The sequence below is a fragment of the Anomalospiza imberbis genome, chromosome 3, assembly GCF_031753505.1.
Source record: "Anomalospiza imberbis isolate Cuckoo-Finch-1a 21T00152 chromosome 3, ASM3175350v1, whole genome shotgun sequence".
Classification (NCBI taxonomy): domain Eukaryota; kingdom Metazoa; phylum Chordata; class Aves; order Passeriformes; family Viduidae; genus Anomalospiza; species Anomalospiza imberbis.
The window spans coordinates 22155804-22178930 of NC_089683.1; the positions used below are offsets into that span (position 1 = coordinate 22155804).

Here is a 23127-nt window from a genome sequence, read left to right on the forward strand (position 1 = left end):
AAATATATGACTAGAAAGGGAAGTGTTCACTTAAGGACATGATTCAGAAATTTTAAACCATATTTACATATTTGACTACTTTATTTCAGAATTTTAAATATTATCTGTATCTAGGCTTATCAATTTTCTACAACATGAAGGAAATTATTTACTGAATTATTTTCTTTTTTTTTTTCCACCTTCTGAGTTTAAGTCCAAATGAACAGTTTTTTTTTTTTTGTTTCCAAGATCACAAGTTTAATTTGCTGTCAACCCAGTGAAGTTTGAGTAGCATCTAGGGTGCTTTTTTAGGCTTCTATATTAATTATTAATAGCCAGCATTCCTTTAACAGTATCTCATAATATACAATTTTTGGGCAAAGTATAATTATAAAAATGTCTATTCCAGTCACTTTTCAGACCTTCAGAAAGGTCTCCAAGTCAAGATTGCCTTCTGTCATCTGACTTCTCAGGTTCATTGCTTTGACAATATATATATTTTTTTTAATTCCTTTTAATGCTACATTTATTTTAAAGCGGTTATTAATGTACAGATATTAACTCTAGGTCCTTCAATAAGTTACTAAAGCTGGTATAAACTTTATGTTTGTCCCACAGTTCTTCTGAAGGTAAAGTTGTATTATCTTCTGTGAAAGGATGTTACTTTCTGCAAAATGGCAACTTGGAGCAGGCTACCTATCAAATTATTACAATGAATCTATTTCATGAGTTCATATAAACCAATATGTGTGTGTATGTACAGAATCACAAGCTACTCTGAGTTTGGCATCCAGTTTACTGCTCTGTAGTAAATACACTGAAAGCTTTGAAGCTTTAATTTTTAAATATTTACCAATAAAAAGTAAAGTTTTACAAACTAAAGTATTTTTTCCTTACATGCAGTTAATGGTAAGAAGAAATTCAGTATTTCAATATTTCAATATTTTAAAATAAAAATAAATAAATTTCAAAAGAAGAAATCAGTATTTGTCTGAAATCTGTTTTAGTGGTGAAGATTAATATTTTTTGAAAAAAAAAGTTTTTATCACTATATACCCAATTCAATGTAAATTATTAATTTCAGAACACATCATCATGGTACCATAAACACAACTTTCAATGTTTTCAATGTTTCCAAGTTGTCACATCTGATGAATTTAAATTAAATACAATACAGTATTTTGAAAATTATTACAATGAGGAGATATAACCATAATGAAACGTCTAATGATTACTTCATTTCTGCTGTTCCTTTAATCTGGAATTTGTCATGTTGCTCAAAGAAGTAGAGCTATAGGAATGTTCCAAAATAAGCTGCCTGCTTTGTAATACAACTTCTTGGCACTTTTTGTATCCTAACCAGAATTGTTAGGATTATCCTCTTATCAAAACTGAATATTTCTCCATCAGTGGGCAGGGGCTGAGCCTCATGCCAATGGAAGGAGTAGTACTGGGACAGAGAAGGTAGAGAGAAGTGATAAGGAAGGGGTTCTGGAATTCCAGTTTTAACTGCTCTGAATCATGTAAGAGAAAATAGAGAAGTGGAAGGATAAAAGCAAGTTCTGCAGCTTCTGGGAAAAGGTTTTTATATTAGAAGTCATTTTCCACTAGGTGACCACAGCAGGAGTGGTAGTTTTTCAGGTCTCTGGTGTATTCAACAGTCAGCATAAGTGTATCTAGTTAAATGCTCTATATTCCCTAAACATCAGCTGAATATTTTATCCACAACTAGAATCAACTCTGATCTTGTGTCAGGCAAGCAATACTTGAAAAAAGTTTTTCTGCATGCTGAGTTGATGGAAAATGAAACTCACACTCTACTGTCGTATATCATAAAAATAAAAATGCCAATGCATTTCAAGTCATGGTTACTGTGAAATATTTCAGTGTTCCCAATGTCTTGCACTATACCTCCACTTGTCCTAACATGCCTTACAGTTCTTTTCTGATTTGTGACAACGTGTCTGAATGCTTTTGGTTAAGATTTAACTTCTGATCAACATTTTCAGGTCTCCTTTCTCATATTAAAACAGTAATCTCTGTGTTAAGTGCGTACACATTTAATTGTATAAAAACAAAACTCAAAACTATAAGTCTATCAACCCATCCCATGTATGTGCCCATCTATATATCCAGGTAGACCTCATTTTATTTCCCTCTAAATACTCCAAACATGAAATAACTTCAAATAACTTAGTAAAGCAAGAAGCTTTTATTATGCCATTTGAAAACAAAACAAACAAAAAAAAAACCCCAACAAACCAATTCAGGTCTGTTTCGTTCATGGTAGAAGCTAATAATTCTGTCAGCATTTGTTCTTCACCTTTAGCAATAACCTTTTTAGAGACACACTGAAATGTTCAAGACTGAGTAGCTCTTACGTGCAAGTTATTTTACGGAATAAAAGATGTACAATGCCTGCTCAGACACAGGTGGGCCTCTCAGTTAAGTCAGGTCTGATGCAATGTCCAGTATGCTAAAGCACCTCAAAATCTGTGGTTACCTATCACACTTCAGCACTTTCATCCTTAGAGGGTACCTCAGCCCTTACTGTGTCCCTTCTTTCCTTAGTTGTTTCCAAATCTTGCACTGCTAAATTGCCAGGCTTTTCTCACTGCTGCTTTAGCTACTTATCATAAAAGCAGTTTGGGCATTCTGGCACTGTTCCAATTAGAGTCTTATCTGTTTATTTCTTGTATGCTTGTCTCCCAGAGCCTGGGATTGGAATAAAATATTCCTGTTGCTACAAATGTATCAAGGCTGCTAAAGGCTTTTAGAGCAGCAGTGTTAAAACAAAGTGTATCAGCAAGGGGAATTTCAGTAAATAGCAAGTATTTTAAAATTTAAAGTAAAGTAAGCTGAACCAAAGGGGTTAAAATGGCATATTTTGTTTGGACAGTGGAAACAATGACACTACTGTGCCACAACCAAGTATTTTGAAGCTCTCAGCATCATGATTGTTAAAGAATTAAGAATTGTGTGAGAAAATCTTCTGACCTGAGAAATTGTCGGCATGTTTCTTAGGTCAATGGGACTGACAGGTTCCAGCTGGGAGATGTGCATTCAGAGTGTTAAAAATATAAGTCAGCCTTAATTGTATCTGTTATCTTGCACAGCAGAAAAATATACTTCTTCCAATGCAAGGGGACTAGAAACTGAGATGTAGTTCTAGTTGCTCTTTCATGTTCTACATCATACTTGCATTTATTTCTTATTAAAACCAGTAAATTTAAGGTGTATGGCAATACTTTAAAGTATCTATATACCTGTATTCCAGTAAGATATTTACATATTATTTATCTTCAAAGCATGCAATTTCATTGCATATGGAAATGAAGCTGGGGAGTGCATTACAGGAAGACATTGAGTTTATTTTCATATGCTGGAAAATCCCTAAAGTTAATCTACAAGCATTCATCATTCAGTGACCTGTTTCTGGCATTGAACATAGTGCTGGAAAAGGTATTTAAATACCCAAAAATTGTAGTTAGAAACAGAGAAGTCCCTAAAAGTGGGATTCAAAACAAAAACATGCTCAGTGGCTTATGTGTATCATATCCAATTGGAAACATTAGAGAGAGCATTGACAATTCTCAGACTTGGATACATACAAAAATAAAAAAGGAAGTGAAAATGGAGTTGGGAGTATAAAAAAAGCCTGTTATGAGTGATCATCTAGCCTATTCTCCTATCAAAAGTCAAAATTGTACTTGACCAATCTTAATCTATTTGTTTTTGACAGATCTCCAACGATGAAAATTTCACACTCTCCACAGGCAATCTATTCCTGTATTTCACTATCTCCTCTGAGGAAAAAAAAAAAAAAAAAAAAAAAAAAAAAAAAAAAAAAAAAAGAAAAACCTAACTTAGGATCTTGTTAATGTAAGGGTAACTGTAATTCCTCTATCAAGAAATAACACAGATTAATTACTTCATTCATTTTGGAACTAATTTTAGCTTATTAAAAGATTGATTTTAAAACTACCTGGTTTCTCCCTAAATTTCTGGAATTTTTTTAGTCTAGAGTAATACACTTATTGTTTTATATTCTGAAATATGGTCACTCGTTTATAAGAGATAGCTGGAATTTGGTATTTTTAATTTGCTACTTACCTCACATTTTTAAGACTGTATGCTAAAAGGGACATTTTTTCATAGTAGCATTTACCAAAAAGGTGAAAGGCCCAAGCTAATTCCATACCCAAAACCACAAAACACCTAATTTTATGAGGAAGTAGTTTGGTGGCCTCAGAGTTATAGGTCTTGTGCAAACTGTAAATGGGTGTTTTCAAGCCCACTCTCCCAGAGCAAACATAGAATGCAGTCATGGTCCTGGAATAATCTTTGTTCAGCATAACAAAATGTACAAAGATCTCTAGCTCCACAGTGTACATCCATACACTTCAAGAACAGAGGTAAGCATAATGACAGTGCCTGGAATCAGCATTTTAAGCAGGAACTGTTGGCATTACCTAAGCTTGTATCATGCTTCTGTCATAAATAGAGCCTTTCCAAGTACTTACAATTCAGGTGAGAACTTCCTTAAAGTAAGTACCTCCAGTTTTCTTTTATAAACCTACTAGGAAGTAACTTGAATGGTGAAGAGCAGCCATGGGTTTTTCAAAGCTCTTTAAAAATTTTTTTAGCTCTTTTAAGAATGAGTGGGAGATATCAGGCAGAACAAAGTCAAAAGCTGAGTCCTGTATAGGAAGAACAGGTGAGATAAAGAGGGGCATTTGCTCATGCCTACCAGAGACTCTGTTGCACTCTCACTTGTTCCATGTCTCAGCCTCCAGGCTCCGGCAACCCAGCACTGCTGAGCCATATTGACCCTGACAACTTGCTTTCAGTTTTTCATTCCAACTGCTTTTCTTGCTAAGCTTTTCTTATATTTTCTCTTGTATTCTCTTCATCCCCAGCCTCAGTCTTCTCTTTCTACTCTCCCCCAGCATGGAAATCCATACATGAGCTAATCAGTGGCTGACAAATGTTGTCAGTATCATTACTGGGGCCTTACTATTTCCTCTCAGCAGCCACTTAGTGTTATTATATAAGAATTGTTATTTTCTCTCCATATCTCTTTTGAATGTAGCATGACTCATGTTTCTCTTTTCACTTCACAAATGAAATAAAAGCAATAACAGTAAGTTATAATTTCCTAGATAGGAGTCAAGTTTTTTATACAGCATTCAGGACATTATTACAACATTTGCATTTGACCAGATGAATTGAAAAATATCTTCTGACCCTATCAGATCAACTCATATTAGATGTTTTCATATTCAAATTAGATGCTGTTGTAACAGATATGCAAAAAATAATTACCCTTTTTGATAATAAGATCAAACTTCATTTCAAAAATTAATTCTCACAAATGCAAGTTATTAATTACAAATGTAACCCTGCAGGACCGGTTTTACAGAAATTTCTAAACTAATCAAAGGCATTTTGATTTAGAAAGATCCTATAATGAAATCCATGAGCTGCACCAAGTGTGTAATTTTAATTAATTTTCAAAAAGAATGCATTTTGATAACAGGTACTAAATAAATTTTTAAATATGCTCTCCATTTCAGAGTTTTTTGAAAAACATATGCCTCATTCAGACAAATAAGTTGGAATAATTGTGCCAGAGTTGTAAAGTTGTATATCAAAATGAGGAATCTTACATTTATAGGAAATTTATTGTAAAGATTAAACAATCTATCTTGCAAATACTGGTTTCTCCCATTGTTTACAGAAATCTACATACCTACAGCCATATGTATTGATGAAATTATAAATACAGCTTATAATTAAAGAAAAAAGGTATTTTTGAACATGCTAGATTGCTAAAATTTCAAAGCTCCTTCTTGCACATAGTGATAAAAAAAGGGTAGACACAGTGTCTGAAGTATTTTACTATTTTCTTGAGTTCTCTTAAGTTCTGTTCAGAATGTATTACTTTCTGAGGCTCTTTAACCCTTGGTTATCCACTAACAAGTCCTGGGATGTTATACCAAGTCCTGCACATCTCTACATTTTCCCTCCTCCTTTCTGTGAATTATTCAATTTTGTCCTTAAAAGTGGGGGCTTTTTCTTCAATTGTTTAAAAACTTTTTTCTCCATTCATAAACCTCCTTATGTTTGGTCATAATTTTCAAGGTTAGAATGGCAAATTTGAAACAATTTCGGTGCCATTGTGAACATAAAATGTAAAACCTAAAAATGTAAAGCAAAACTCTTAACATTAGACTGTTCTAACAAAAGAGAGAAACTATGAAAAAAGAATTAACTGTATAAGAATTTTTATATGCTGGGTTATATTTTCATTTTACAGAACTCTGCTATTTGATTGAATAATAGTGGAAGTAGCAGTAGAAAGCTAAGGGATACATTTGCATAGAATTTGTGGCAGCTGAAGAATCACAAAATTTTAAATTCTGGAGAAAAGTAAAATATAGGGCCTCCTTAAAATAATGGCCCCAACTCCCCCAGTCTAACAAGTACACTCAGAATACTGTCTCTATCCTCACATGCTTAAAGTAACTGAGGTCCAGATTAAGATACCAAAATTTCTTTTGAAAGAAGACACCTGCCAGCTAGCCACCAAAATAGCTCCTAAAGTTTCAGCAACAGTATTGAACAGATCAAATAGAATAGTTTAGGCAGATGGGGCTTGTTTTTATTTTTCCCATTGTATAGAGTTACCTGAGAATGTTAGGCCTCCAAGACATCCTGCAAGACTATAACACAGGATTTTGCACCTTTGTCTGCTAGTGGATGGAGGAGTGGTGAAACACCTCAGGACACTGAAAGTGACACTAGACTTCCATGTTTAGGCACATGAATCAAAACTTTATCCCACGTAAAGATGTTAAAAATTTGTTTTAATCTGGAACAGAATTTTATCCTGCACTTTGTTGATACCAAGCTATAGGCCTATTCATTATTCCAGGTTCTTTAGTGTCTGAATTTTGATGCCAGCACCAGAAACAGCACCTAAAATGCAGTTCAAGTCCAAAAACAGCATTTGTCCCTAAATTTACCTCATATCCAGATCACACACAGATTTTCCCATGACTTAGTGTCCTTCAGGAGGATCAAACAGAATCACATGCCGTATCAAATCATATACGGCATATATGTGGCATTATATCACATAACATGATGGCATATGAGATTAGAAGACCTCCTGGATTCTGGAAGCACAAATACACAGGTCCTGCTTGTGGCACACTGACAGTTTGAATTTCTCCCTGGACTGATAGGGGTATAGCCACATGGCTCTTCTCAGCATGAAAATGCTCATCCAGAAGAAATATTTAGCTATCAAATTACTCTGTAAAAAGATAGGAACCCCATTCCTTCAAGTTCTTTAACTGTAGCCAAATTTCTGCAGCTTTTTTACTTTTACAAATAGCACACCTTGAACAGAAGAGTAAGCATCATGCCAAATCTCAGCTGGCCTTTTTTTTTAATTAATTCACAAAATAAAACATTCTTACTTCCATCTTATGGTCTTTTTAGAAATATCTGAGACATCACTGTGATGGAACATCAAGAAAAATATTTTCTTGAAGAAGACATAAAAACTAATGTTAATGTCTTACAAAGTTAAGAACAAGTAAATACATGTTTTAACCATGTTCTTAAATATTAACGCTACTATAATTGCATTCCATAAAGAGACTAGAAGCAGACACATGTTAGAATAGGCCATATATGGGTAGAATGTGCAGCCTTCTTTCTCTTCCCCAGGTCCCTGATATTATCATAGAATCATAGAATAGTTTGGGTTGGAAGGGACATTAAAGACCATGGGCAGGGACACCTTCCACTAGACCAGGCTGCTCAAGGGCCCATCCAGCCTGGCCTTCCAGGGATGGGGCATATACATGTAAAGAGTTAAGACTATTAACAGGAGCAACAAGCTAAAGTAGAACCTGGTTCAGTTTCAGGATAGTAAAAACAAACAAAACAAAACAAAACAAAACAAAACAAAACAAAAAAAAAACCCACCAAAAAAAATCAACAAAAAAGAAAAGAGAAAAGAAGTTAAAAATTATGTCTTTAAAGTACTGGTTATAAAGTTATTTTGTAAAATAATAAAGTAATTCCTTATAACTACTGAATTTTTAAAAAAAAATCTGTAATACAATAACATGACCAGGTCATTTTATAGGTATGTGTTTACAGGTATGTGTTTATAGGTATGTACATTTCTAAAGAAAAAAAGTACTGAAGACATATTTTTCACTTGGTCTGTATTTGACTGCATGAATAGTTCTTAATACTTCAACCCTGCCCACATGAAATACACAAGTCTGTGTGTGTTTGGATCAGGTCATGATGTCAGTGTCTCTCTTGGCATACAGCAGTATTGACAGTGCTGCATCTTTGTTTTGTCAAACAGCCTTAAAATGAAATTATAGAAGCCTACTCAAGAAGAAAGCATTTTCTTACCGTGGCAGATTGGCACAGGAGAATCCCACTGGTACATGCCATTTTGGTAGCGCCTGCACGTCGCGTTATTGTGACCAATCATTCTATACCCAGGTTTGCAATAATAGCGAACTTTGCTTCCAGCAAGACCGCCAGTTTTATTTATAATTCCACCATTCCTTAAGTTAGAGTTTAAACTGCAATAAGGAGCTAAAAACCAAAAAATGGACATTACTAAAAACAAATCAAATGCACTTAATGTACAAAATTAAGATTATTTATGACATGTACAAACTTTGAATGCCAGTAAAATCAATACTGAAACCTTTATGGTACCTTTGGAATCCTCAGTGAAGATTCAGACTACCTATAACATCATGTAGTTCAAAAACAAAATTTGTAATCAAAACCAGTTTGTACTACTGCACATAAGGAAGCTACAGTCATGAAGCATATAGAATGTTCAGTAAATTTGCTCAAACTTAATAAACATTTTACTTCAAATCTGATAACTTTACAAACATAAAATTATTCTTTGAGCTACACAATATTCAAAACCAATTATAAACAGCTTTATTAAAAATTTCCGTGCATTTAGACATGTACATCAAAGTTTAAACATTTTGTCAAATAAGTTAAAAAATTATAAGACAAATAACAGTACATTGATTCTTCAGATGTGTGTTTTTCAGATTAAAATGCAGTTAGTTTGTTGTACCTGTTCACTCAAAGATATAGGCAAGTATATTAATTTTTAGGAAAAGCATGTAACATAACGGACTGTAACTTCTTAAATGTTAAATTTACACTACATATGAAGTAAGACAGAATGCACCTGTTTGAGTTTTGAAATGAAAGTAAACCTTGGTTAACTTTAGTCACTACTCTACTAATATTTTTTGCAGAGCAGTTTTCATGACCAGCATGGTCCTTGAGAACCTGTGACATATAAATGGAATTTTTTTCATATATGCTGAGTAAGCAAAAGAAGTACAAATTTTTTTTGTGTCAAAAAGAGAGTAATAAAGACCATTTTTTAAAATAAGGTTGGAATTCCATAAGGATGGAATATGGATGCCTGAACTGGACCCAGATCAAGCAGAAGTACAGTATAGTTTGACACACTATATGCAGAGTTAAAACATGAATCTGTTTGTGGAATGCAAACATTTACCACTGGATAAAAGCAATATGAAAAATTTATCTGGACTCCATACTGATGTACAAGTCACTGCGTATTAGAAACAGGTATGCACCATGCCAAGCTTACTGAGATTATCTTTTCAGAAGCAGCGTGGCAGGACCATGGCTTTCTGAAAATAAATCTGACTGCACATCCACCACTGAAATAAGCCTACCAACATTCTTCATAGGGAAGACACTGTTGAGTTCCACTGAGAACTAAATGTCAATACCAATAAGACTGAGACTGCAACGACTGTTGGAATACTCCCTCCATAATACTGAAATGTGTCTTGGGTATACTGTGATATTAATTTTCACTTCTGTAGACAATTATCCAGTAGAAGTTGTTTTGTTTTATTTGCACAAGTGCATAATTACAGGTTTGGGTATACAGCTTTCAATATCTAGCTCTATTTTAAAATTTTTATCTTTAATGCATATTTTGTCACCTTACGGTGCACCTACTATATCAATTACTACCTAAAGAAGAATGTTTTTGTTCATTGACAGAGATCATAGAGTTGATTATATTCCTAACTGAAACATTTCCTTTAAATGTCTAGATTTAGATGCAGTATATCAAAGTCAATATTTCTAAGTAATAACACCCAACATAAGCAGTAAAGCTCTGTCCAACATTCAAGATACCAAAAAATATTTTTATCTGTTGAAATTATACTATATAGTTCTCAATTAAACAACATTATTTCTACTTGAAGTGTTATTTCTGTACATTCTTTCACTTGAGGATTACCTGAAAAAACCCATTAAATCATAAAGGATAAAATAAAAACTAGAATGAAAATTATTAAGCCAAGATGGTTCAGTAAAATAATTGTTTGGGGGCATGTTCTGTGTCCTTTATAAGCATGGTGACACTCACTTGCCTGCCTAAATTACATTAATTATCAAATTACTCTTTAAAAAGGGGACTTGACATTTAAAGAACCACAATAATAGTGCCTTAATTTTCCTTTCAACATATTGAAGAATAAATAAGATTGTTATTGCAAAACAAGCAGATTAAGACCTCTAAAATCAGCTATTTAATTTTAAATATCCTAGATCTTAAGAAAAGATGGTGAGTCATAAATAAAATATTCAATTCAGAAAAAACTCCAAATTTATTACGTCAGTACTGCAATTTTTGACATAAAATATTTTTCTGTAGCTCAGTCATACTGTATAAAAATTCTAACCATACTGCTTTTCTGTATAGTACTTTTCATGTCTCCTTTTTTGTATCTCCTCCTATAACCATTTAATCTGGACTAGTAATTCTTTTATAAAACTGCTAACATTGTTATTCTAACAGTAAATTCTTAGCTAGATATAAAAGAATAGGGTTTTTAATGCATAATAGATTTTTAGCATAACAGGTTAAACTTCATGTTCTAATTGCCAGGGTATTTATTGCCATGCTTTAGCTGTGGCTGATTACAACAATAAATGTAAATTATCATCCAGAGAGAGAAGCTTTAAAATGGCATGAAATATGGGACATTCAGGCTGCTGAATTACACAGAATGATGTCAAAATACTGAAAATTTCCTCAGGAGCCAAAAGGGAAATCTATCAGTCATAATTTTTTCTTATGTCGTAACAATAATTCCTTGAGCCCAAAATCATGGTTTAAGCTCTCCAGTGAACCAAGTGGTGTTCAGAGAAGAGTCAAGCAAAAAAAATCTTTTGAACTAAGAAATTTGTAGAAGAAAACAAGAAGGAGGAGAGGAGGAGGATCTCCCAGAGGAGATCTGGGAACTGAGATGCCTTGGAAAAGCTTTGTGGTCATCTGCCATTGTGTAAGTCAAGTGTGAATACAAAATTAAGAGATGTGTTTGACAGGGTAGGGAGGTTATAACTGGAGAAAGGAAAGAAAGAGTATTTGAGACGAAGGTGCTGATTTAAGAGCCATGGGGAAGAGTAGCCAGTGCATAGAGATGAGAAACGGGAATGTAGGGACTGCAGACCAGAAGAAAGTGATGAAAATGAAAGAAAGAGAAGTACTTGGTTAGCCATTAGTAGTGGTACCAAAAGGATTGATGAATCAGAGGCTGAGATTGTGCTCAGAGTAAAATGTGGTTCAGGGAAAGAAAAGATTATAAAATCAAATGAAACTGACTAGTGCGACAGAAAGAAAGAGATCAGAGACAGAAGCAAGGAAGGATAACAAAGGAAGGAGGATAACAAATTAGAGGAGTCTTTGGAAAGAGGAAGAGAAATTAGGCTGTTAAGCTAGATGAAAAAGAAAGATAGATAAAAGCTGGATAAAGAAAAACCTCATGTTTTCTACCACTAAAAGTAGACTGTGATTTGTAGGGAGGGGTGGAAAAAGGGTGGAGATGAGAAAGAAGGGTTGAGAAGCACAGCTAGACTGTCTTCGCAGAGGTATTTTGACCATAATGGGTATAACGTTTGGGACAAAAAAGGTATGATGAATGAGACTACATGAACTGAGGTGGATTCCCTTAAGTAGAATGAAAAGTTCACTAGATAGCAGTACAGAAAAGTTCCCATGTACCAGAAATGGGCTGTGCTCCCAGAGTAACAAACTTTACACTTTCATGTCTGTTAAGAGTGTTTCGGACACATAACATGCATTTTGTGATGTAAACCATATATGTTTGGATAAATTATGTTTAAAACATTTATTTAATCTAGATCAGATCCATCTTCCACTCTTGCAGAAATTCTTATTAATGACAATTCAAAGGAGTAGCAGTAGGCTGATAGAAATTCAGAAGCCATCAACAATGTTGCAGGCAAACAGTGCCTGTAATCCACAACCATGTAAAAGTCCTACTAAAACTATAGTACTTTGTGCTGCCAAGACAGCATGATATGTATAGAAAAGGCTGATACTCAAAGCAATATACTATATCTAAGCTATAGATAGCATGAGAAGAAGAAAAGCATTTTAAGCAAACTATCTAAAAATTCTGAAGATGGATTTTTATTTTACAACTCTGAAAAGTACACTTGTTGATACAGTGAAGGAATAGTGGTAAGTATACATACAATTCCCTTCTTAGTCTATATCTTAGTAATTTTTAATCTGTTCTTGAAACTGAACTCCCTTCAGAGCCCAGGATGAAGCACACATAACAACTTCTAGGATCAGGAACTGACATATTAACAGAAGAATCACACACAAAGGAATAAATAAATATCTGAAGACCTGAAGTGTAAGCAAATGTTTGAAGAATGCCAGACTGAAAACTACAGAGACTGTAAGCTGAGTGAAAATTTTGAGCTTAAGCAGAAACCTATACAGTGCACTAATAAAATACTGCAGCCTTGTGTCAAGGACTACTGTGATAAAATGCTGTTTTTCTCCCAGGCAGTTTCTGGGGGAATCTGTCCTGGAATCTCACAAGGCTTAGCTGAAATCACAAAGGAGAGCTCTTATCTAGGAATGACAATGTTTTACCACAAAATGTGATAAACTTCTATGACCGTTCCAGTGACCAAGCAACTTTACAGTTATATGCTGTGGTGTGGTTTTTGCTTTAAGTTTCTGTTTGCCCATTATTCTCTTCCCTAACTTCTTCCCTCCCAAGTTATCAATCCTCCCTATCCCTACCCCTTTTTCCAGAGTGTTCCTTGTCTATCTTGTAGTATTCGATACCCCATTTGTTTCTTTGTATTATCCCCCTCCCCTGCTCTCCCCGATAGGTTTATAGAATGTTTGTCCTGCCCTAGATTCCTCCCCTGCCATGCTCTCATTGGTTGGTTGCCCTATACCACTTCTCCTATAAAAACCTCTGCAGATCCCCTGGGCTTTGTCTTGGGGTCCCAGGTCATGGACCTAATAAACCCATCCAGTTTTACCCCAAGTCCTGTGTCATCATTATCTGTTCCAGCGCTGGACCAAGCGATAACTGGGAATAGCAGAGCTCACGGGGGGAAGGTTGCGCCCCTGCTGTCGCTGCCCAGCACGATACAGCACACTGCGACAGTTATAGATTTAGTTTACTTTTCCAGATGACTTATTGTCCACATTCTCAAGACCTCTTAGATAACAGTGTATTTTGTAAGGCAACATACTGAACATTTTCAGCTCACTTATAATCAAAACATTCAGCTCACTTAACATCAGAACTTTTGTAATTTGCCACTGAATATCAACAGGATAATAGCTGGCAGCTAAATCACATATCACTAGTCAACGGATGTGTGGACAGCAACACCTATAAAAACTGATCTTGCATTTGCAAGACCGCACTCTTCCTTTAACAAAGCATATTCTCCTAATAGCTGGAATGGTTAAATATTTATGCTGAGGGGTTGTTTTTGCTGTTTGAGACGCTCTATCTGAGGCAATTTCAATTAAATGACTCCCAATTAAAAATTAAAATTCTTTTAAATTCTATGTCCAACCCTCCCAGATGATTTTGTAAAACTCACTCTCTACAGGGAATCTAAAAAATTTTATCACAGAATTAATCTTAACAAAGGACTTGATTTCCCAGCAGTATCCTTGATCAGTAGTCAAAAAAACTAATATGAAGAAGATATTTGTAAGCATTCACAGAAACAGCATTATGTTTGAAATTATAAATAAATGAAAAAAAAATTCCTTCAGATACCATAGTGATTTGTTTCCTTACATGCTAGACTTTATGTTCAGAAATAAAAAGTCACACCTCAGTATACTCCTTCCTTTAAAATTTTCTTTTTGGGTATTTAATTGTCTTTGTCATATTACTGCAGAATCTTATCTCTTTCTGCTGCTATTCTTTAACATATCCACTGTAGTAGAAGGCTACTGTCGTACTCACTTTATAGATAAGAAATTGGACACTGCTAGAATAAGTAGGTAAGGACACATAAGAAAACTAAATGTATCTTTTCTGACTACTAAACCATTTCCTTAATTAATGGAAATCCATCCATTCCATATGTTACTTTTCACTTTAAAATGTACAGGATCAAAATGGAGAATAATACTCAACCAAGCAACAAAAAGTGATCAGGCTGTCATTCCTTTTCTTTTGCATTTTATTTTAAATCTAACAAATAAGAAATATGAAAAGACAAGACAAATTTGCAAAAGCCTATTCTCTCTTTAGTGAAATAATTGTGAATGTCTGCAAACAAAATATCTAACTAAATAATCTGCTATTTATATGACAGCTGTTCTTACTGGTAGTCCAACATTTATAAATCATCCTGAATATTTTTCGTGATTTACAGTACTGTATAAACCTTTGCTGTGACCTTTCCACTGTGCAAATCACCACCTAAAAGTTTACAAATTGCGGAAGAAACAATTATACATAGTCTGATGAACTTCTTCACACAGTTCCCTTGTCACTTCTAACCATCTACTGGAAAATGTAAAGACAAACTAATCAATATTCTTTTATTTTAAACTGAAACAGAGAGGGAGTAGAAACACTTGTTTAACATGTCCAAAGCTTAAAAGTAACAAGAAAAGAATGGGGAAGAACTAAGCTTCTTGCAATAACATATGAGGTTAAAAGAACATAATGAAAGTATGCTAGGTTGACCCTGGCTGGATGCCAAGTGCACACCAAAGCTGCAGAATTGACCCCCTTCTCAGCTGTACAGGGGAGAGAAAATATAACACAAGTTTTGTGGGATGAGATAGGGACAGGGAGACATCATCCAGCTGTTACTGTCATAGGCAAAACAGACTTGATTTGGGGAAATTAATTTCATTTTTTACCAATCAGATCAGAGTAAGATAATGAGATACAAACCAAATTGTGAAAAGCCTCTGCTCTGCCTGCCCTTCCCTTCCTCTCCTCTTTTCCCAGGTATGCTGGTTTGTCTAGGATAGAGTTCATTTTCTTCAAAAGCTCTAATATGAGGCTGTGTCATGGATTTCTGATGAAAACAGTGTTGATAATACAGGGATGTCACTGCTGAGCAAGGCTTACACTGAGCCAAGGCCTTTCTGCTTCTCACACCATCCCACTAGCAAGGAGGCTGGGTATGCATAGGGATTTGGGAGGGGAGAAAGATAGGACAGCTGACCCCAATTGACCAAAGAATTAGTCTATAAGATAAGGTGTCATGCTCAAAAATATAAACTGTGATAAGAAGTAAGGACCAATGTTGCAAGTTATGTTCAAGTCACCATTAAGACTGGTGGAGCCCTGCTCCCCTGGAGATAGCTGAACAGCTGTCAATGGGAAGTGGTGAATGAATTCCTTATTTTGATTTGATTGCATGTGCAGCTTTTATTTTACCGTTTAAGCTTTACCTATCTCATCCCACAAGTTTTCTCATTTTTATTGTTCTGATCTCTGCTCCATCCTGTATCTTGCTTTGAGGGGAATGAGCAGGCAGCTGGATGGGCCTTAGTGGTATGCTAGGGTTAGAGAGCAATATAGGCTTCAAGAAAACTCAGTTTTGGTGCCTGGAGCACCTCCTCCCCCTCCATCTTCACCAACCATGGTTTCTGCAGAGTTGTCACTCTTGTATTCTTACTCCTTCTAGCTGCTGCTGAGTATATATATGTTTTTTTTTTAAGTGTGTTATTGCAGAGGCACTACCACTATCCATAGCCAGCTGCAGGTCCATCTTGGAACCAGCTAGACCTGGTTCTTTTGGACATGGTAGAAGCTTCTAGCAGCTTCTCACAGAAGCCATACTTGCAGCCCCCCTGCTATAAAAATCTGGCCACTTAAACCTGAGGAATAAGGAAAAATAGTGCTATTGGCAAGAAATTACAAATTAGCTAAGTAACCGCTGGACTTAGTTACTTTTGAATGAATAACGAAAACTTAAACAAAAGCCTGTAAATGTTATAGTGGCAATGTCAATTGAAAAGTAACAAATGAAGTTCCCATCTGGTTCCCAAGTCCTTGTGCCTCCAGCAGATATGCCAGGTACTGTAGCGCACTTTCATTCCTTTTACCAATAATTAAAAAAAAAACAAAACATCTACTTCTTCTTAGTTATGCTTCTCCCCTGGCTTGCTTGGATAAGAATGTGTATGCACGGTTATAGATTATTGAGGGATGCTATGCAGATACTCCGTAGATTAAGAAAGAGATCATTTAATACCTAGGTGTTAGTGCAGTTAGGAAATGTATAATTTAGAATAAAATTGAGGCTAATGCCTGTATAATATATCAAAGCCCTTAAAAGAATACCCATCTGCTGTAATGCTTCAGCTTTTTTCCACTGAGATTTAGCAAAAAGTCTTATACCACATGATAGTGAATATAATATTAAGCATATAGCTTACACAATTAAGGTTTCCTGCTAAAGAAAATATTAAGCATTCCCATAAAAGCTTCTAGCACTTTTAAACGGTGAATAAAATTTGTAATTACAAGTGAAATCTAGCTGTGACAAAATGACAATTTACAAAATTTTGTGCACAGGCATAGCTGGAGAAGAAGGGAAAGGTTATGGGAGGGCAGTAATTCATTTCAATAGGATCTTCATCATGAGGAAGCCTGCTGGCTCAGTCACAGCTGCCACAATATCAATAGCCTTTTTGGGATCTTGTATTTTTCCTACTTTCATGATGTTGCTCTCCTTCATTAGGATTCAAAACCAATTGTTTATGCTGCCACTCACTGTTACTCTTCTTTCATGCTGATTATTTCCATTGAATCTCATGTAAAATGGACAGAAGTTTAGAGAAAAATGCAGGCACTGACTGTTAGTGAAGCGGAAAAAAGCTAAACTGTTGTTTGTTCCTAAAACATAGCCATAAGGAATGCAGCATATCTGTCTCTAGTCCCCCAATTTTATTCTTAGTCATAGATATTGCCATAATAATTGATGAATTGAGCCTAGCAATTACAGACCACTTCTTCAGTACTGCAAAACATGTTTGTGTACATGCAAAGGTACAAAATATTTTGCCATTCCTCAAAAATCAGCCTCCTTAATAATTTGATACTTACAAACCAATATCTTCATATGAAGTCTATTCATGTAAACTTCACTTTGAATTAATGAATGAAAGCCCACTCCTTTCGCACATTTGAGGGCTACAATGTTACAGGTTCTCTTTGTTCCCTCTTGCACATTCTCAATCTATCTATTAAATCCTGCAATTGCTTTTTTACCATGAAAACCTATATTAATCTCCAGTATGTTTGAAAAAAATTTCCTTTCCCCATCCCTCAGCTTCAGTTTTTCTGTAGTAATTATCCAGAGGTGCACGTGAAGATGATGCTTTTAGTGATTTTTTTTCCTGACTCTAACAGTTTCTGCTTAGCTCTTAAATCTCCAAAACAATCATAATTATGCTCTGAGCTGAGCCATGATCTTATGTTTCAGTAACAAGAGAAACTTTCCAGAAATTAGACAGGCAGAGCATGGATAGTACAGAAAATGAGTGAGCTTCCCAAAAACTGTCATCCTAAGAACATTTATCATGACTAAATAGGAGATACCTGGTACTTCATGAGATGTTCTGCTAAAAAATTCTTAGTATTCCTTTCTCTACTTAATTTATACTGACAATTATTAGCCATCAAAATTAACACACAGAACCTCTAAATTGCTAATCAAGTCCAAACACAGAAGAAGCAAATGTTAATGACAGCAATTACCGCCTTTCCCTCTCTACACATACTATTCACATCATGTAAATGATCCCTTCACCAATCCTTTTAGTAGCAATGTGTCTGTAGATGTATATGTGAAAACATCATAAACAGGATGCAAACTGAGTAAGGGTCAATATGTCTACACATAGCATATAATCCAGTACTGCAATATGTTTCTTCTTGATGTTTATTATCATTATGGGAAATAATTTTGGCACTAGTTAGATAGATTACTTATATATTTTCATGTTACACGATTCATATGCATATGTTGAAGAAATGAGGGATTTATTTCCTCCCAGTTTTTAATTTATTTGTACATGAAGAAAAACATAATAATGAGAGCTGTGAACTGTAACTCTAGGAAATTGCAAACCTAATAATTGTGTACTGAATTGCAGCTGAAGTACTGCACAGCTATTGAGGATCAAAAATTCTCACTACTGAGTACTTTCCTGAAAGTCTAAGGTTTATCCCTACCACTACATTTCACAGGCCTCTCTCTGGATCTGATAAGACAAGAGAACAGGTGCAGAGAGGAGCATTAATTGGAGGAGTATTAATCTGGAGATCTCTGGCACACTGGGAAAAAATGGAGAGACCAAGTTCTGTACTTAAAACAGAATAATTTCACATCCTTAAAATAAACATAAAAATTATCTTCAGAGAAACAGACACAATATTAGATGTGGACAACAGTATATCCACAAAATATAATTTAAGAGAAAGCATGAATAGTTACCTGAGTAACGGATCTTGAATCCTTTCTTGCTGGTTGCATGATCAGTTGACCAGCGGAGATACAACTGATTCATTTTGCTTGTGAAGTTCAATTGCCCAGAATGATTTCCACTCAAAGCAACCAGTAAAGGGCTTTGTCCAGAAGAACCTTCAGAGATTAACAAAGAAACTACTGAAGTTTTAAAGTACTATGAATTTAAGTAAATCCTACAATATTGTAACTAAGCTGTGAATGTGTGCAGGGTAGACTAGGAAATAGCCAGACATGTCCTTGTCAGAGAAATAACTAACAGATCTCAATTTAAACTGTCCATCTGGTTTTAGGTTTTCACTACTGAGCATTATAATTGCTTTATATTTCCATTTCTTTGTATCTAGATTAAAAAAATCTAGGTACAAACTGATGGAAATATAAAGCAAATAGTGATTTTTCCATAAACACTGAAAAAAGTAGTGGTTTAAAAAATAAACAAAGGTATTCATTTCTATTTGACACAAATACACTGAATAAGGGTCTGTGTCATCTCCTTGCCCTTTTAAATCTATGATATATTTAAGCTCTTTTCTAACTAGCGAGTGGTAGCAAACCTATACATTCTATGACATTGTACATCTTATATAATTTAAACACCACCATATTACATAATGAACACAGTAGCTAAAAAAAAGCTCCATCATGTGTAACACCAACAGTTTCACTTGGAATACATATATGTACGAGTGCTATGAATTTGCATGCTTCACTAGGACTCAGTTCTGTTAATTATTATGTTTATTATAATTTCATTTTTGTGTAGTGCTCATTTATGGAAAATGCAAGATGCTGAAAAACTGTGTCCTGGCCCTAAACCAGTATCTTCACCAGAATAAAACCCTAGAGGCACAGATAATGATTTTAGGACTATTTATATAACAATATATATGCAAGAAAACAAAAAAAATCCGTATATCAATCCAATCTCCAACTGGAAGTTTTCTGAAACATGAAATGGCTTTTTTTTCCTCCATATGAAGGTTATATTTTCTCCAGCTGAAGCACTTCCACGTGCTTATCATGTCCTTTGCTCCATGTTTTTTCAAGTTTAAGAAAACTATGTCAACCAACCTTATCTTGGTCAGAGTTGCTATTACAAATCAAGAGCTTCATTCATTTTTTGCTGAGTTTGAGCAGCCACAGCCTGATCATGTTACATGAAAATAGAAAAATAAAACTGAATCAAACAACACCTAAAACTGAAATACAATTGAAAATTGTTATCAGCCCCATCCAGTTCAAGGAAAAAAAAAAAAAAAAAGTGTAATTTCTGACTGGGACATTTCAGGTACAAAAGGGAGGTTATGAAATCCACAAAAACATAAAAATTAAAATTACTTCCCAGTTCTTAGGAACTGCATTTCAGTCACCCTAATGACAATAGTACAACTAAGTTAGTATTACTAAAAAATTCTAAATCATAAATGCATCTACAAAATAAGAACAAATAAGCATTGCTTTAGGCACAGGTTGTTCAGCATGCCCTCATAAAAATGCTCCATGACTTGTTTGTTTATCATATTGCAGAGTCAGTGTTTGATGATTAGAGTGTAGGATAAATGATAAGGAATATCAAGGTCAATTCCTATTTTTGCTTGAAAAAATTATTTAGAACATGACATTTGACTCAGTTACTCTGTGATTCACTTAGGATTTTGTAAATCTGTTTAATACCCTTGTTACAGTTTGAAATGTAAATGTCCTTTTAAAATTCTCAAGGGACTAAAAAATGGGCTTCTACAAATAAAGACCTATTAACTACAATAAGATGAGAATCCTTATTAGTGATCAAGAAATTATTTTGCAGCACCATATGCCACACCACATTTTTTAATCATTAGGAGATCAGAGAATTGATTCAATGTATTTTAGTTTTGCTTTGTTTTTTTCCTGGAGCTGAGTTTCAGTTTCTGTACCTTACCAAACAGTCAACTCTTCAGATGGTGTTCAAGGAGGTCAGCAGCAAGACTCAGTTGTTCTTGAATCTGACATTTATTTAATTATTATTTCCAAGTTTGTTTATATAAGAAAACACTCAACACACTCAACTTCTGATGTGGTGATCTGTCATATGGTATTCTCTTGAATATTAGAAAAAAGTTGCCATTTCCTTCTATTTTCAGTCATAGATTAGTTTTGGTTTATTTCAGAGAGAAAAAAAAATATTTTCTGTAATAAATTAATGCTATTCAGTGTAAATACCTGAATGCAATATTTTGAGCTTCAAAATAGTTTAATAATTATGTTCATGTAACATTTACGTCTTCTCTGGTTTAGAATCCAGAGACAGTTTTCTAAGGGTATGACAGCTAATTGGGAATGGCTAATGGGCTTTTTGCTCCCACTTGACCAGGGTGACTTTACTGACTGGCTGCCCACCCTGATCATTATCCAGCTGCTGAAGCACCATAATGTACAGTCAGATACCTGTGCAGTCAGGTAGGGATAAGTCCTTGCCGTGCTTTGCATTCCAAAGCTGCCTTATAAAGCAATCAGAGATGAGTGCCTTAGCAACACTAATTCCCTAAATATTTGTCTTGCAAATCTTTATACAGTTTCTGCATAAAGTTTGATTATGTATCTTTATCTGTTAGAGATAGATCAGTGCAGTTCTACTAAACTAGATGAAATACACTGTTTTCATCTAGTGAGAAATGAGGCCCTACAATATGACACATATTTGTTGCAAAATGCAGCAACATTTGAGTCTAAGTTATAGCCATCACTGGAAGAAGTATAGCCATATCAGATTGTCTTCTGCCCCCATAAACTCATGCTGAGATGTGTAACTAATTAGTCTAGCAAAACACATTGCTAATGTGGCCACAGGGACACAAACAAGTATCTCTGCAAGGTGCTGCAATGGGCCATATCTGAATATCAACTTGTTGAGAGCTAGCTCAGGAATCTCCACACCGCATTACAGTTGAGAGGTTAAAAATATGGCATTATCTTTTTCACTTAAAGTTGCTGGTAGGTGGTAGAAAAAATTACTTCTGCAGAGCTTCAGTAGAGATGAATTTGTAAGAATATTATTTCATGCCATGAAATTAAAGTGCTTAAAAATGTAGGAACAGCATTAGTTCTTCTTTCAGATCTATTATTGATAATCTGGTTTCATTAAATTTAAATTCCCAGGAAAGACAACAAAAATATACCTCAGGAAAATGATGCTGTTTCAACAGAATTTATCAAAAGAAAACAAAGTGATCAGACCACTAGAAAAGTTCCAGTAACATTCCATATTGTCTTTGATACAAAATGGAATAGAGGAAAAGCCAGTCTTAATAAATTTTTTTTTCAGACAGTTTACTGCACTAACCTGACATGGACCAGCATACATGTTATGACAAAAAAATATGCTATGATATGGCATTTTTAAAAGCATCAAAAATATTGTGGATTTTTAAAGGATGTTTCTACCAAAAAGTGAAAAAAATTAGTAATTTGGACATTAAAATCTATTCCTTCAGAAGAATATTTAAAACAAGATACCTCAAAAGATCATATCAAAAGATATGATCATATCATATGATCAAATCATATGATCAAAAGATATGACCTTTTAATATTTTTTCATGCTTTGAAACTCCCATAATGAATATTCATCATTTCTATCATACTTATCATATATTCTCGGTTAATGAAGGAAGATATGATAATGGTCTCTAAATGAATCAAAATGTATTTAAGAAAATCAGAGACTAGTTATCCTAGTCAATCAATGAGAACATATTAAGTCATAATAAGTTCAGAATGAAGTAGAAAATAAGAATTAAGTAGGGCGCTTTGAGAATTGACAACATTTTTTTTTTTGCTCTTTGTCCCAAAACAGATGAACACTTCAACAGTGGTATATTCAAACAGTGAACAACACTGGTCTGCTATGCTATGGGGAAAACAGACAGGGTATTTGAACACCAATTTCAGTATTGCAACTCAAATAATTTTATTAATTTGGACAAATGTAATTATAACCCCAAAATACTTTGTCTCCAGAAATGAACCATTAGGGACCAGCATGTTAACTTCTCCTTTCAGACACCTCCATACATTTCCCAGGAAAGAGAAAACTGTGTGACTTTCCTAGGGAAGCTGCAGTTGTAACTGCTCCTCTGTAACAATACCTAAGAAAATTTAAAGTCTCCTCTGTCTTGAATACATTTATAAAAACTTTCATTGGCTAATAGATTTAGATTTAAGGCAAAAGTAATAGGAATT

The 23127-nt window shown here is 34.6% G+C and overlaps 1 protein-coding gene across 1 annotated transcript in view; it reads right to left on the bottom strand.

Annotated features, from left to right (window-relative positions):
- CSMD1 (CUB and Sushi multiple domains 1) overlaps positions 1 to 23127 on the bottom strand; it is a 1092711-nt gene that overhangs the window by 75523 nt on the left and 994061 nt on the right. Inside the window, exons 48-49 of the mRNA XM_068183622.1 lie at positions 18874 to 19020; positions 8425 to 8613 (exon numbers count right to left, since the gene is read on the bottom strand). Coding sequence (XP_068039723.1) covers positions 8425 to 8613; positions 18874 to 19020 — 336 coding nt within the window. The remainder of the gene's footprint in view (positions 1 to 8424; positions 8614 to 18873; positions 19021 to 23127) is intronic.